The 15,439-nt window shown below is 38.0% G+C and overlaps 1 protein-coding gene across 1 annotated transcript in view; it reads right to left on the bottom strand.

Moving 5' to 3' along the window:
• LOC308666633 (centrosome-associated protein 350-like) overlaps window positions 1–15,439 on the bottom strand; it is a 92,874-nt gene that overhangs the window by 14,474 nt on the left and 62,961 nt on the right. Inside the window, exons 20-23 of the mRNA XM_081325526.1 lie at window positions 15,110–15,261; window positions 11,895–12,017; window positions 4,793–4,989; window positions 691–902 (exon numbers count right to left, since the gene is read on the bottom strand). Of these exons, the coding sequence (XP_081181652.1) occupies window positions 691–902; window positions 4,793–4,989; window positions 11,895–12,017; window positions 15,110–15,261 (684 nt within the window). The remainder of the gene's footprint in view (window positions 1–690; window positions 903–4,792; window positions 4,990–11,894; window positions 12,018–15,109; window positions 15,262–15,439) is intronic.

Below are 15,439 nucleotides of genomic sequence, written 5' to 3'. Positions count from 1 at the left end.
GCCACAGTCAGCTCCTGGTCTTGTTTTTACTGACTGTATAGAGCTTCTCCATCTTTGGCTGCAGAGCACATAGTCAATCTGATTTCTGTGTTGACCGTCTGGTGATGTCCATATGTAGATCCGTCTCTTGGGTTGTTGGAAAAGAGTGTTTGCTATGACCATCGTATGTTCTTGACAAAAGTCTATCAGCCTGTGCCCTGGTTCATTTTGTACTCCAAGGCCAAACGTGCCTGTTATTCCAGTTATCTTTTGGCTTCCTACTTTAGCATTCCAATCCCCCATGATGATAAGGACATCATTTTTTGGTGTTAGTTCCATAGTCAGGTTTAGTATTGCATTAAAAAAAATCACTTCATCTCCTTTATCCATCCAGTCTTTAAATAACCCAGATTATGTCACCATGGTATTCGGAGATTAGGACCTTTCCTAATAAACAATTGAACAGAGAAAACTACAGTTTAGCCCCCATTCAATGAAGCTGAGAAGTAAACTATAAAAAGTGTGAACTGGGAGTGCATCTCTTCCACCTTTTAATAGTATTTTTTTTACATTTTTAACAAAATTAACATGTTGTATTACAATAAATACACACTGGATATTTTATCTGACTTATTAGTAATGTTAACATATTTAAATTAAGCCTTCAATTTACTTTCAAAGAATGGCAAATGGATCCTCAAATTCACTTACCGGTTTTCCAGGAGAAACAGCAGATTCCAGTTCTTGTGTATAAACTATTTCTTCAGTTAGTGTGTGATCTAGGCTTCCAGGCTCACCTTGAATCTCAGAAACCTTTGATGGAGCAGACTTAACAACTAGATTGCTCAATTCTTCTGGGACAGAGCTTTCGCTATTTAGACGAGAACAAGGTGGCATTGAAGAGTCTTCTTCACTGGCTGTCTCTGAGAGAAAAAAAATGGAAAAGGATCAATTCCTCAATTCTCAGTACTTCACTGACAGGCTTTTAAAAATATTTTGATTCATGCTTACAGTCATATTTAAAATTAAATACACCCCACTGAAGTTTTTGGCTTTTTAAACTTATTTCAACATACAGTATTTTTTTTATAATATTTTATTAGTTTTCTAATTACAATTAAGTATTATCTCATATTAGGCAAATACAGTTATTATTAACTAAGTAAAAACATCTTTGTTATATTTATAATTTTTAGCTTATACATATATTGTGTTTGCATTCAATCCTTAAATACAATCAATGTCCTGTTATTGCTTTTTTCCCAAGCTTTAATTTCTAATCAATATTCAAATTAACATTTGGTATTTATAATTTCCATGCTTTAGGTAACCAAAGTTTCTCTTATCTCAACTTCTTCCTTTTTCCCTTTTCATAACAAAATCTAATATTCTAAGTACACATCTTATCTATTTAAATATAGTCTTCTGTTTTCTAAAAGCCATCTATTTCCACCATATTAAACAATCTAATTAATAATACAGTATCTCCCCTAATAAATCAAAACCATTATATGTACTGTCTGGGTTAACCAATAAATCAGTAATATACATAATTTTTTCATTTATGTCTAATTTTTAAAAGCTCAAATACTCCCTCTCTTTTTCTGGTAATATTTATTATCGCATGATGGGCAAGCAGAATTCTTATTTTCAACTGCTTTCCAAATATTTTATATTAGGTAACCAAAATTTCCCTTATTATTCAATTATAATGTAACTTTATTTTCTAAAAAATATCTATTTCCCACCATATTTAATCCTCTAATTAGTAATATGAAATCCCCTCTAATAAATCAAAACCCTTATTTTCTTCTGCCTTATTCTGCCTTTCTTCCTTTGCCAACTAAACTTCCATGTCAGTTCTTTTGAGTTATCAAATATATTATTTGGAATAAGAAAGACCATTTGGTTGCAGGTTTTTTGGAATAACTAGCCCAGGGATAGGCAACCTTGGCCTTGGTAGCTAAGGTTGTCTACCCCTGAACTAGCCCATTTGAATTTATTAGATCGCCTCCCTATTACTCCCTATTTCCCACAATTGTCCTGATAGGTTTATCTTCCCTTCAATCTGTTCTTCTTTTCTCTCAAATTTCTTCTGATTTTTATAAAAAGTCTTTTCCATTTTCAGTATTGTCATTCCCTGTTCTGATTTTTCCGTTGTCTGGATCTGTTGGTCAATTGAGTCCTCTGTCTTAGTGTTTAGTTGTTGCAATTCTCCTGTTATTTTCTGCATTGTTAGTTCTTTGGTTGTAGTCAAAATCTGGGTTTGTATATTTAAGCTGGCATCTTGTTCCTTTATGTTGCATCTTATTTTGTCACAAGCTGAAATAATTGTTTTGTGTATTGATTTCAACATGGAAAGGACCCATATTCTCTTGATAGTATGAAGACTTTAGAATCAAACGTTAAAAATAGTTTTTTTTGTTTTTTATAGCTAAGTATGGGACATCTATTTCACATGTTATAGGTGGTCTTTATAGTAGAAATTGTTTGTCAAGTAAGAGTATATAGTCCAAGGTATTCCATCATCCCGTATAATAACTTATGATTCTCATGTAAAAAAATAGGAAAGCAAGTCCCCACATATACCTCTGAAAGTCAATAAAAATTTACATTCATAGTTTAAACAGGCCAGATATGCTGCCTAGAAGTTCCTTCTTTGTAGCTGAGTTTTTCACAGGTGATAGTTCTCAAGGTCAAAGAAGTTTTTTCTGGAGTCTGGGTTTCAAGCCAAGTCTCTTTTAAACAATAACAAGTTGTAATGCCATACTTTGCCACAAGATGTCACCAATGCTGTTTAAAGCTTTTTAAGTCCAAAATTTTTATGATAGTTTTTCAAGTCTTATTTCTTTTTTTAGATAAAAACAAACATCTCCAGTAAGAATAGGAACACTTTTAGTCGCCAAGTTTCAAAAGCATATACATCCAATTAGATTAAAATTGTTCTTATAGTTGCTCTGTTTCCCCTGGGTGAGTAGTCGCCGCTTTTCTTAGAGGGTGGGGCAGAAACTCCCTTCCCTCTCTCCTTACAGGGGGAAAAATACTTTGTGCAGCTTTTACAGGAAAAAATACTTAAAGTCTTAAAGAGAAGATCAGATCTCACCCAGTTTCATCCATGTTGCTTTAAAAGTGCTTGGTGGTGATTTTGACTTCGGCTGTCAGCAGCTTAGTGACAAGCCACATTGCTATGGCCAGTCTTTTCCCCGCTGGAGGGCTTCCCTGGATCAAATGGAAGGGCCATCACCCTTCCATGATCAAACAGGGGTCCCCTCCTTGCTTTTCCCCCCCTACAGGGCAATTTTCGACCCTTTCCAGGTCCCCCAGCAGGACGAAATTGGACACGAAAGATGGAGATCGTCTTCCAGCATCCATGATCCTGTGATGGCAAACCGGAGGTCCAAAATACAGTATTTAATAATTTCCACAATACTGATAAAGGGGATATAACAAATATAATCCACTGTTTACATTTGTAGTCCATACTATAAACAAACATTAAAGGAAATTTCACATCTGGAAAAAAATGATATACCCCTACATTTATCACTATTTCAAATACCTAAATTAGAGATGTGCAAATAATTAGAACATTGTTACAGAAGAATTGGGAAGAATCTGTCTCATTTAAACCCCAGATATTTAGTTTGATTTGCTGTTATTTCGCTGAAGCTTGTGTTTAGACTGAAAGAGCTCTAAAAGAGCTTCAAAAAGACTTCAGAAAGTGTCAGGACGCACCCCAAACCACATCTTAGGAAGACAAAACTCTTGGAGCCAAATCTTAGGCCAAAAGAAATCTTTACTGTGACATACTTGGTTGTAGGAATACAAGACAGGACTTAATATTGTACTACAAACTAAACCCTTATAAAGAGTTCCCGGTTCAACCCCCCCTTAACCCCATTTGGTCAGACCCCCACCATTTACCTCGTATCATCCCTCTCGGGAAAAAGGAAATTAGGACCTTTTATGTTTATTGCTTTCTTCTGTGACACAAGCCAGATGCTCCTACCCTAACCCCCCTTTTATTTCCCCAGTTCAAAAGGCTTCTCTTTTCCTTTGAAATGCCTAATACAGGCTCAATACACATCCGTTCCCTACTCCTCAGGAGATGGCAGGATCCATGGAATAATGTTTTAAACATACATTTATGAATATGATATAAATGGATTCTGACAGAAAGGTTACAGAAGCCCATGAGATTAGATAAGGATTTAAAAATATCTCCAAACAACTGGACATTAATCATTCCAAAAGATCATCTACCAGCTGAGATGTTAAAAAAGAAGAAAAAGATTTTACTAAGCCAAAACCATTCAGTTAAAAATTTGGAATACGTATGTTTGAATGCAGCTTTTGGACATAATCAGGTTCTGAATACATGAAAGCCATTTTCTGAAATGTAATCTAACCTTGCACTTGGACTTTTGTTGAACAAAATAACTTGGATAAGCCAAAGCCTTTCCACATGATCAGCACATTTATAATAGCAAGATTTAGAGCAAGGGTCAAAAAACCATGGTCTGAGGGCCAAATCTGGTCTGCAATTTCTTTTTGTACAGCCCACAGGCTAAGAACAGACGGACAGATGGGTAGCAGATTGCTGGAACTAAGTCTCAGCTGAACTCCCATGATGAGGGCTGGGAACGGAGATGGAGTGTCCCAGGCAGTGGCAGCAGCCTATCATTGGACCATGCTATCCAATGGCTGCTCTGCCCATGAAGGCAGAGGTAGGGGAAGGGAATCTGGCCCTTTAAAGAAAAAGTTTGCCAAGTTTTAATTAGAGCCCCAACAAGGTAAGTGTCATAGTTTCTACCTTTTTGATCAGATTTCTGATCACCTGTTTTTTTATTTGCTTTGGTTTTATGCAGCTCTTTTTCCCAAGCAGCTAGCGCTTGTTTTTCTATCTGACGTATCTCTGCTTCTTCTGCATCTAAACGTTGCTTCCACTGCAGCAGCTCCTCTGCGTGCTGACGCCGCTGCATCAGTTTTTGCTCTCGCTTGGTCAAGAACCTGATGAAGAAACAGGGGAAACTGTTCACTATTGTCCCGAGATATAAATATTTGAACTTCCATTATCCTATTCGGTAAAAGTATTTACTCGTATTTTACTCGTGCTGTGAATGTGAACCTGAATTTTTTTGTTAAAAACCTCAACTCTGAAGTAACACACACACGCTATAACCGTAAACAAAGTTCTTAAACTGCCTCTCCTCTTCAAGAAAAAAAAGATTTTTGTTCTATTTAGACTAACATTTAAGCAGCATCAACAGATAGCAGCATTAAGAAGAGCAGAATTCTGAAAAATAGTTCTAGGTCAATTTAGAAAGAAAGCTTCGGGGGTTATCATTTAGCCATGGAGAGTTATTCATCCTCAAGACTGAATGCTTTTTAAACCACTGTAAAAATCAGGACATACTTCTCATTAAAAACTGTAAATTATAAACTGCATGTCAGGCTCTCTTTCTAGGTACCATCTCCATTAAACCCTTTATAGTGGTTTTCCTTCTCCTAAGCTGTACTGAACTGATTTTCATCCACCAACTGCAATACAATGCCTTCCACTGTTCCATGTGACTTAAGCAATAAAATAATTATTCTAAAATAGTAAATTATGAGCAAGTTATTAAAAATGCAAGTTAATGACTATATAATCAAAACCTACTGGCAAAACATAGTAAGTTAATATATTACAAATGAATACAACACATTTATAATAAATAAATAGTCTTTTAAGAGTGAAGTGAAAAAAAATCCAAAACTATCTCCCTTTGGAATTTTAATTAACTTGAAACAGTATCCTATAACTTGCCATCAGAGAAAGGCACATTATGGAATGCTATGGTCTCTGATAACTGTAACCAACAGAGATTGCAAAATGAGAATTAAATGAATTTAAATACATACGTGTAAACTAATGAATACTGAGATTTTCTAACAAACTTTCTGGATCACCTGATCCTAGGGTTGACTAACCCTACATCATTATCCTTAACCTTCAAAGGACTGTCCAAAGAAGTCAGTTGGGGGCTAAGACCCTTATGAAGTAAAAGCGATGTATGGTCACTATCCATCTATATCCAACTTTAAATGAAACTACCAGTATAATCAGGTTATATGAGATTAAGATATAGTCGAGTGTACTAGGCCTTGTTCTCCCTGTTAAAGTCACTATCTGCTACCTTATTTAGTATATCTAACAAGCTGCCCATTATGGTCATAAGCTGTGATGGTTGTAAAACAGATCATCATATGACTGGATTCATTTTATATCCTTTTTCAGTTGTAAAGTGAATGCTGTGCTCATTGAGCAAGCCCATTGTTTGCTATGAAGTGTTTTTGATGAAAACTGGAAATAAATGCCAAATTTAGCAAAAATATCGCACATCACCATCACACAGGATGCTACAGTCAAAATTACAGGCTGGTTGCTGGCTGCCTGAAATGTATTCATATGGCTGTGGTATGGGGGCTGTTGGGATTCTGGAACCAGATCTTAAGTACCTTCTGCGTGGTCCATTTTAACTTCAGTCAGTTGCTAGGTGACTGGTTGTAATTTGAGGGCTATGTGTAAAACACTATTCACACGCTGATTCTAAACACCAGGGTTTCTGCCTAAAACAGAAAGCTCTCCATCAGGAGCTCTCATAATTGAAGGGACTGGTTTGAGACTAATAAATACTGAAATATTCTAATGAACCATAGCACAATCTGAAATCAACCTCATCTCCAATGCTTTTTAAAAACTCACATAACTTACAACCAGTGAAAGACAACAGACAATTGAGGATACAATTTAGTGTCAAATTATACTACAAAATGTAAGTGTACACTTCTGCTATTTTGCTGGCTAGATTTGGATGCTTCAGTGTGATCAGATAACTGGAAGCCAATATTTCCAACTCTAAAGCTTCAAGTACACAGATAACATAGACAAGACAGAGACAAGTATGTTTTATATGTGATAATTTTCACATGCAAACATTCTAATACACACACACACACACTTTTTCAAAGAGATACAATTCTTTGCCAATTTTGTCTGATGATACTGATTTAAGACTTCATCTAGTTATGTGTTGTTGTTGTTAGCTGCGAAGTCGTGTCCGACCCATCGCGACCCTATGGACAACGTTCCTCCAGGCCTTCCTGTCCTCTACCATCTTCTGGAGTCCATTTAAGCTCACGCCTACTGCTTCAGTGACTCCATCCAGCCACCTCATTCTCTGTCGTCCCCTTCTTCTATTGCCCTCAATCTTTCCCTGCATTAGGCTCTTCTCCAGTGAGTCCTTCCTTCTCATTAGGTGGCCAAAGTATTTGAGTTTTAGCTTCAGGATCTGGCCTTCTAAAGAGAAGTCAGGGTTGATCTCCTCTAGGACTGACCGGTTGGATCGCCTTGCAGTCCAAGGGACTCGAAGGAGTCTTCTCCAGCACCAGAGTTCAAAGGCCTCAATTCTTTGGCTCTCAGCCTTTCTTATGCTCCAACTTTCACTGCCATACATTGCAACTGGGAAGACCATAGCCTTGACTATACACACTTTTGTTGACAGGGTGATATCTCTGCTTTTTACTGTGCTGTCTAGATTTGCCATGGCTTTCCTCCCAAGGAGCAAGCGTCTTTTAATTTCTTGGCTACAGTCCCCATCTGCAGTGATCTTGGAGCCCAGGAAAATAAAATCTGTCACTACCTCCATTTCTTCCCCATCTATTTGCCAGGAATTGAGAGGGCCGGATGCCATGATCTTGGTTTTCTTAATGTTAAGTTTCAAACCAAGTTTTGCACTCTCCTTCTTCACCCGCAACAAGAGGTTCTTTAGTTCTTCTTCACTTTCTGCCATTAGAGTGGTATCATCTGCATATCTTAGGTTGTTGATATTTCTTCCGGCAATCTTAATTCCAACTTTTGATTCATCTAGCCCTGCCTTTCTCATGATGTGCTCTGCATATAAGTTAAATAGGCAGGGCGACAGTATACAGCCTTGCCGGACTCCTTTCCCAATTTTGAACCAATCAGTGGTTCCGTGTCCAGTTCTCACTGTTGCTTCTTGGCCTACATATAGGTTTCTCAAGAGACAAATAAGATGGTCTGGCACTCCCATCTCTTTAAGAACTTGCCACAGTTTGTTATGATCCACACAATCAAAGGCTTTAGCATAGTCAATGAAACAGAAGTAGATGTTTTTCTGGAACTCCCAAGCTTTCTCCATGATCCAGCGTATGTTGGCAATTTGATCTCTAGTTCCTCTGCCTCTTCGAAATCCTGCCTGTACTTCTGGTAGTTCTCGATCCACATACTGCTGGAGTCTAGCTTGTAGGATTTTAAGCATGACTTTACTAGCATGAGAAATGAGTGCAATGGTGTGATAGTTTGAACATTCTTTGGCACTGCCTTTCTTTGGAATTGGAATGTAAACTGATCTTTTCCAATCCTGTGGCTACTGTTGAGTTCTCCAAATTTGCTGGCAAATTGAGTGTAGCACTTTTACTGCATTGTCTTTTAAGATTTTGAATAGCTCAGCTGGAATACTGTCACCTCCACTAGCTTTGTTGTTGCTCAGCTTTTCTAAGGCCCACTTCACTTCACATTCTAGGATGTCTGGCTCGAGGTCAATGACCACCTCATCGTGGTTATCAGGGAGGTTAAGCTCATTCTTGTATAGTTCCTCTGTGTAATTTTGCCACCTCTTCTTAATCTCTTCTGCCTCTGTTAGGTCCCTGCCATTTTGGTCCTTTATCATGCCCATTTTTCCATTAAACATTCCCTTCATCACTCCAATTTTCTTGAAAAGATCTCTGGTCCTCCCTATTCTATTGTTTTCTTCTATTTCTTTGCACTGTTCATTTAAGAAGGCATTCTTATCTCTTCTAGCTATTCTCTGGAATTCTGCATTCAATTGGGCGTATCTTTCTTTTTCTTCCTTGCCTTTCGCTTCCCTCCTTTCCTCAGCTATTTGCAAAGCTTCCTCAGAAAGCCATTTTGCTTTCTTGCATTTCTTTTTCTTTGGGATGGTTTTGGTTGCTACCTCTTGTACAATGTTGCGAACCTCTGTCCATAGTTCTTCACACACTCTGTCTATCAGATCTAATTCCTTAAATCTATTTGTCACCTCTACTGTATATTCAACAGGGATATGATTTAATTCATACCTGAGTGGCCTAGTGCTTTTCCCTACTTTCTTCAGTTTAAGCCTAAACTTTGCAACAAGAAGCTCCTGGTCTGAGCCACAGTCAGCTCCTGGTCTTGTTTTTACTGACTGTATAGAGCTTCTCCATCTTTGGCTGCAGAGCACATAGTCAATCTGATTTCTGTATTGACTGACTGGTGATGTCCATGTGTAGAGCCGTCTCTTGGGTTGTTGGAAAAGAGTGTTTGCTATGACCATCGTATTCTCTTGACAGAATTCTATCAGCCTGTGCCCTGCTTCATTTTGTACTCCAAGGCCAAACGTGCCTGTTATTCCAGTTATCTTTTGGTTTCCTAGTTTAGCATTCCCCCATGATGATAAGAACATCATTTTTTGGTGTTAGTTCTATAAGGTGCTGTAGGGCTTCATAGAACTGGTCAATTTCATCCTCTTCAGCACTGGTGGTTGGGGCATAGACTTGGACTACTGTGATATTAAATGGTTTGCCTTGGATTTGAACTGAGATCATTCTGTCATTTTGAGGATTGTATCCCAGTATTGCTTTTCCTACTCTTTTATTGACTATGAAGGCTACTCCATTTCTTCTGAGGGATTCTTGCCCACAGTAGTATACCTGATGGTCATCTGAATTAAATTCACCCATTCCTGTCCATTTTAGTTCGCTGATAGCTAAGATGTCGATGTTCAGTCTTGTCATCTCTTGTTTGACCACATCCAGCTTTCCTTGATTCATGGATCTTACATTCCAGGACTTTCCTTTCAGCACCAGACACATCCACAGCTGAGCGTCCTTTCGGCTTTGGCCCAGTCGCTTCATTCTTTCTGGCACTACTAGTACTAGCCCTCTGCTCTTCCCCAGTAGCATATTGGACGCCTTCCGACCTGAGGGGCTCATCTTCCAGCGTCATATTGTTTTGCCTTTTGGTACTGTCCATAGGGTTTTCATGGCAAAGATACTGGAGTGGTTTGCCATTTCCTTCTCCAGTGGATCACGTTTTGTCAGAACTCTCTGCTATGACCTTTCCGTCTTGGGTGGCCCTGCACGGCATAGCTCATAGCTTCATTGTATTACGCAAGCCCCTTCGCCACGACAACGCAGTAATCCATGAAGGGGCTAGTTATGTGTAGCAAGGTGAATACAAGCATGCTTTTCTTGGCTACTTAGAACTCTTTTTTTCTATATAAGAATTTTTCTAGAAATAAACTATGAGGTTGAAGTCACTGACCAAATTTATGGGGTCTACTATGGGACCAGAAATATTCTTGCAAAAAACAAAACAACCTTTCCAACAATGTACATAATGTCAGATGCTTTTCTTTGTAATATTTTTATTGCAATAAGTCTGTTTAGAGTTGGGGCAGGCAGCAACAAGATATCTATTAGCACATGGACACTTCATCTTGGCACATTTAGGATTTGAGACCTAAAACAGCTTATTAAATATAGAGCTATATTTTATTATTTTATAGTAATAATTCCCAAAAAAGAGGTGATCCCAATCTTTACTCTCTTCATTTATTTATTATGAAGTGCCCCAAACTTCCTTCCTCTCCTTTCCAAATACAAATAAAAACCAAAAACCTTTACTACTGGTTAGCCACTACAATATACAGTATATTTCCATTACAAATACAAGACATATTTCTGCAAGTTCTTATAGAAAAATGCTTAAAGCATTCCAGTAGTTGGTGCAGTTTACCACTAGTTTTTAAAGAAAAATGAAACCAGTGCCTCAGATTCTCCATATTCACTAAAAATTGAATGCCTGAATGCCAGCGATGTATGTTATAAAGTCTCAAAAACTACTGAAGTAATGGCCAATTAGCTATCAAGAACAAAGGAAATAAGTTCAAAATCTATGTAATTCTAGCCTTTTCTTCCATGTTAGCTTACAATTTTCTCTCTCTTCTCTTCTCTATTTCTTACATCATACGAACTCATGAAAACACTCCCAAGTTCTTTCAGGGAAGATGAAATTACTGAAAACAACAACAAAAAATATTCTGAAGATCTCACCTATACGGATTTGAATTTTCTTTCTTGGAAATAAGAATTTCTGCTGTTATGGCCTTATACAAAGCCAATTTTTAAAAATTAATTTAAAAGAGATAAAAGATGCAGTTGAATAATTTTGTGCTGAACATAGTTAAAACATTCGGAACAGATTTTCCTACCAAATATGACACTAAAAGACAAATTAAATTCCAAATCCTTTCCAAAACTGTTAGATTGGAAGAAACTTTGAAGGTTTTCAAGTGCAACCGTCTGCCTAGGACAGGAGGAGTCTTTATAATATTCTAGACAAACGGTTGTCTAATCTTTTCTTGAAAACCTCCAGTGAGATAGCACCCACAACTCCTGGAGGCAAGCTATTACTGTCAAGAAATACCTCCTTATTTCCAGGTTGAACCTTCCTCTGACGAGCATCCACCCATTGCTTCTTGTCCTACCCTCAGGTAGAATAAATTGATGCCCTCTCACATGTGATAGCACTTCAAATATTAGAAGACTGCTAACATGTGTCCCCGGAGCCTTCTCTTCATTAGGCTAAACATACCTAGTTCTTTTAGCTGTTCATCATGTGATTTAGCCTCCGAACCCAATATTATCTTTGTTGCTCTGGTTAACTGGTTAGAAATTGTCAGCTATCTATGCTGGAATGCCTGACTTTATACAGGGGGAGAAAGAGTTCTAAAAGAACTCCTAATCATTTAAAATTGAACAGGCATGCTCAATCAAAGAATCTACCACTGAAAAAGGTAGAAAGTTACCTGACCAATTGGTTGTAGATATACAGCTGGAATTTGGGATGGAGGTTGGGAAAACAGACACTGAGAGAAGCCCAGTGGTGAGACGTAAAGACAGAGAAGAAGTAGTGAACAGGAGAGCAGTGTCTACAAAATAAGGAGGAAGAGTTTTAAGCCGATAGCAAGAAACAGACAGAAAGCAAGAGCAGGAAAAGGTCTAGCAGAGTTTTAAATGAAGCTCAAGTGTCAAACAGTATCATCCATCAACAAGTAGAATTTTTCAAATGCAACAGAAGATAAGCATTACTTAAAATTCTTTATTCCTTGTTAATTGCTCCCCGTTTCTTACACTAGCAACTTTACCTTATTACGGTATAACGCTATAGATAATTCTCCAGTTGTTTAAAGAACTACATTTAAGGGCAATTCCAATTATTCATTCAATATTACATTTTTAAAAAGCTCATTACACTATTTTAATTAATTACTCCAAGGTTTCAAGTTGTGTTGTATTTATTGTATTTCAACTGTATTTATATCGATGTTCAACTATTGTAAGCTAAATGAATAAGCTCTAAAAATCAAACAAAAGCAGTTTTAGTTCATAAGATCGCTTAGTTTAAAAATGGCTCAAATATTTATGTAAACTCAAGAGTTTATAGGCTCTCATTTTAAGGGGAAATTAAGAGGGAAAAATAGGTGAGAAAGCTTTTAGAACATAGAAGCCACTACTAGTGAAAGATAGTTAAGAATGTACAAACATAACATTAAAATTAATATCAAAAGAGATTAATTCTTTGACAGAGCATGCTCCTATTCAAATGCAAACCATTCAATAGCTTTTTTATCTTCATTATCCAAAGATCAATTATGGTACTCCCGAGAATCTGTATTTAAACAAAATCTTACTGGAGGCATCATTATCCAATTCATCACCATTTAATATTTTTTAAAAACTATGCTAATTTTTTATATATTCTTCCCAAACTAATACAATATCCTACCTGATTCTGCATTATTCAGCATTTATATCTGCATCTTGCTTTCTATCCTCACTCTAAATACATGTTCAAAAGCTTTACTAAATTGAAATATTGGTAATACATTTCTTTTAACAAAGCAGAGGGTAACTGCTGTTCCTCCATAATCTTAAAAACTAGAGAGAGAGATTGTTTTTTTACCACCATATTATTTTTCTTCTATTATATACTGAGTTCCTTAAAAAAATGTGACTAGAAGTCCCAGGCTCTTAAGATATTCCGAAAGTCACAGAATTTTCACATTTTCAGTTTCTCGAAGGGCTGTGAAAAATTGACAAAGATCCAATTCTACTACTGAAACCCAGGAACATATACCAATGTCCTATATGCATTCTGAAATGCCACGCAATAAATAAAAACATTTTTACAACTGAATTTTTCACTACTACAATTAGTAGCTATGTCACATAATGGTACACATTTTACTACTATAGAGATGCATAATATTACAAAACCCAACTTTCCCCCCCAGAAAAATTGTGAAAATTTAGCTCAGTATACAGTTTCAAATTCCAATATTCTATACTAGGAATCCATTTTTCTCCTGATGAAGTCAAATTTTCAGGCATGAGAATACATTTTGACTGAAGATAATTCAAAAAGAAAACCAACTTTGTAAAAAGCTATATACAAACACTGTATTACAGCAAGCATTCTGCATTAAAGTAATATATACTTGTGTATATAAAACTCTGGTCTGTAATTGCTGTACCAATTACAAGAAGGGGTTCCTACATAGATGCAATGATAGATCATATGCTTTGCCTGCAGAAAGCCCCAGGTTCATTTACCAGTTAAACATGACAGGTATCAGGAACATTAGCTTTTCATGCCTATTCATGATGGAAAGGCAGCCCATCATGAATAGGGGCAGGGGGGCAAAGGTCGACCGCGAGGCCTCTCGCTTGTGGAGTCCCTCAGGGGTCGGTCCTCTCGCCTCTCCTGTTCAACATCTACATGAAACCGCTGGGTGAGATCATTCGTGGTTTTGGAGTTGGGTATCATCAATATGCTGATGATACCCAGCTTTTCATTTCGACCCCAAACCACCCCAGTGATGCCCTCGACGTGATGTCCCGCTGCCTGGAGGCGGTTCGGGTCTGGATGGGGAGGAACAGGCTTCGACTCAACCCTGACAAGACCGAGTGGCTGTGCGTACCGGCATCTCAGGATATTCAGGATATCCCATCTCTCTCTATGGGGGGTGAGTTATTACCCCCCGTAGATAGGGCTCGCAACTTGGGAGTCCTCCTAGATTCACAGCTTTCTCTAAAAGACCATATAGTAGCTGTGACTAGGGGGGCCTTCGCCCAGGTTCGCCTGGTGCGCCAGTTGCGGCCCTATCTAGACCGGGATGCCTTACGTACGGTCACTCACGAGCTCGTGAGCTCTCCTCTGGACTACTGCAACGCTCTCTACATGGGGCTACCCTTGAAGACCACTCGGAGGCTCCAGCTGGTACAGAATGCAGCCGCGAGAGTTGTGTTGGGAGTTTCCCAACACTCCCATGTTACACCTCTGCTCCGTGAGCTGCATTGGCTTCCAGTTGTCTTCCAGGTGAGATTCAAGGTGTTGGTAATGACCTACAAAGCCCTACATGGCATGGGTCCGGAATACCTTGGGGAGCACCTGCGGTCGGCGTCAACTTCCCTCCGTCCAGTACGCTCCCACAGAGAGGGCCTCCTCAGGGTGCCACCAGTCAAAGAATGCCGACTGGTGGCCCCCAGGGGGAGGGCGTTCTCTGTGGGTGCGCCGGATTTATGGAACCATCTTCCGGTCGAGCTCCGGATGGCGCCTGACCTCCGCTCCTTCCGGCGCGATCTCAAAACCTACCTTTTCGAACAAGCTGCCCTGGCCTGATGGGATGGGGTTGGGTTTTATTAATGTGTTTTAACCTACTTTTAATGTGTTTTAACTTATTCGTGGGCATTTTGTTTAATCGTTTTTAATTTTTGTATCTTGTTTTTGATATGTATTGCCCTGTTCACCGCCCTGAGTCCTTCGGGAGAAGGGCGGTATACAAATTTAATAAATAAATAAATAAATAAATAAATAAATAAATAAATAAATAAATAAATAAATAAATAAATATATTTATTAATATATTCAAGCTACCAAACCACCATCAAAACTAAACTGAAATTCCACAATAGCTATTGGAAGCCATTTCTATTAGGAATAAAACAAAGTACAAATTACTTCTCATCCATACGTCTCCTCATTTTCTTTAATTTCTGCATGATGCTACTTGTGTCAGAGCTGGAAATGGAGGAAGGGCTATAGGCCTCTGCATCAGTTGGCTGAGGGCTTGAGGAATGTGTTTGTTTTTTATCATCTTCACTGCGGTGTTCCTAAAACAGATAAACAAACAGAAATCACTTAAGAAGTCAGATGAATACAATATTAGGTTTTAGATTTGCTCAAATGAGTCAATGAATTTTTTTTCAGATTTCTGCAGAAGAGTTATTCCTAATGCTAATAAAAAGGTTGAGCGTTATCAAGACAGGGAACCGAGAACTCTCTGTGAAT

This window comes from Vipera berus, assembly GCF_964194415.1.
Source record: "Vipera berus genome assembly, chromosome: 3".
Taxonomy (NCBI): domain Eukaryota; kingdom Metazoa; phylum Chordata; class Lepidosauria; order Squamata; family Viperidae; genus Vipera; species Vipera berus.
This window is presented reverse-complemented; position numbering and strand designations above follow the sequence as displayed.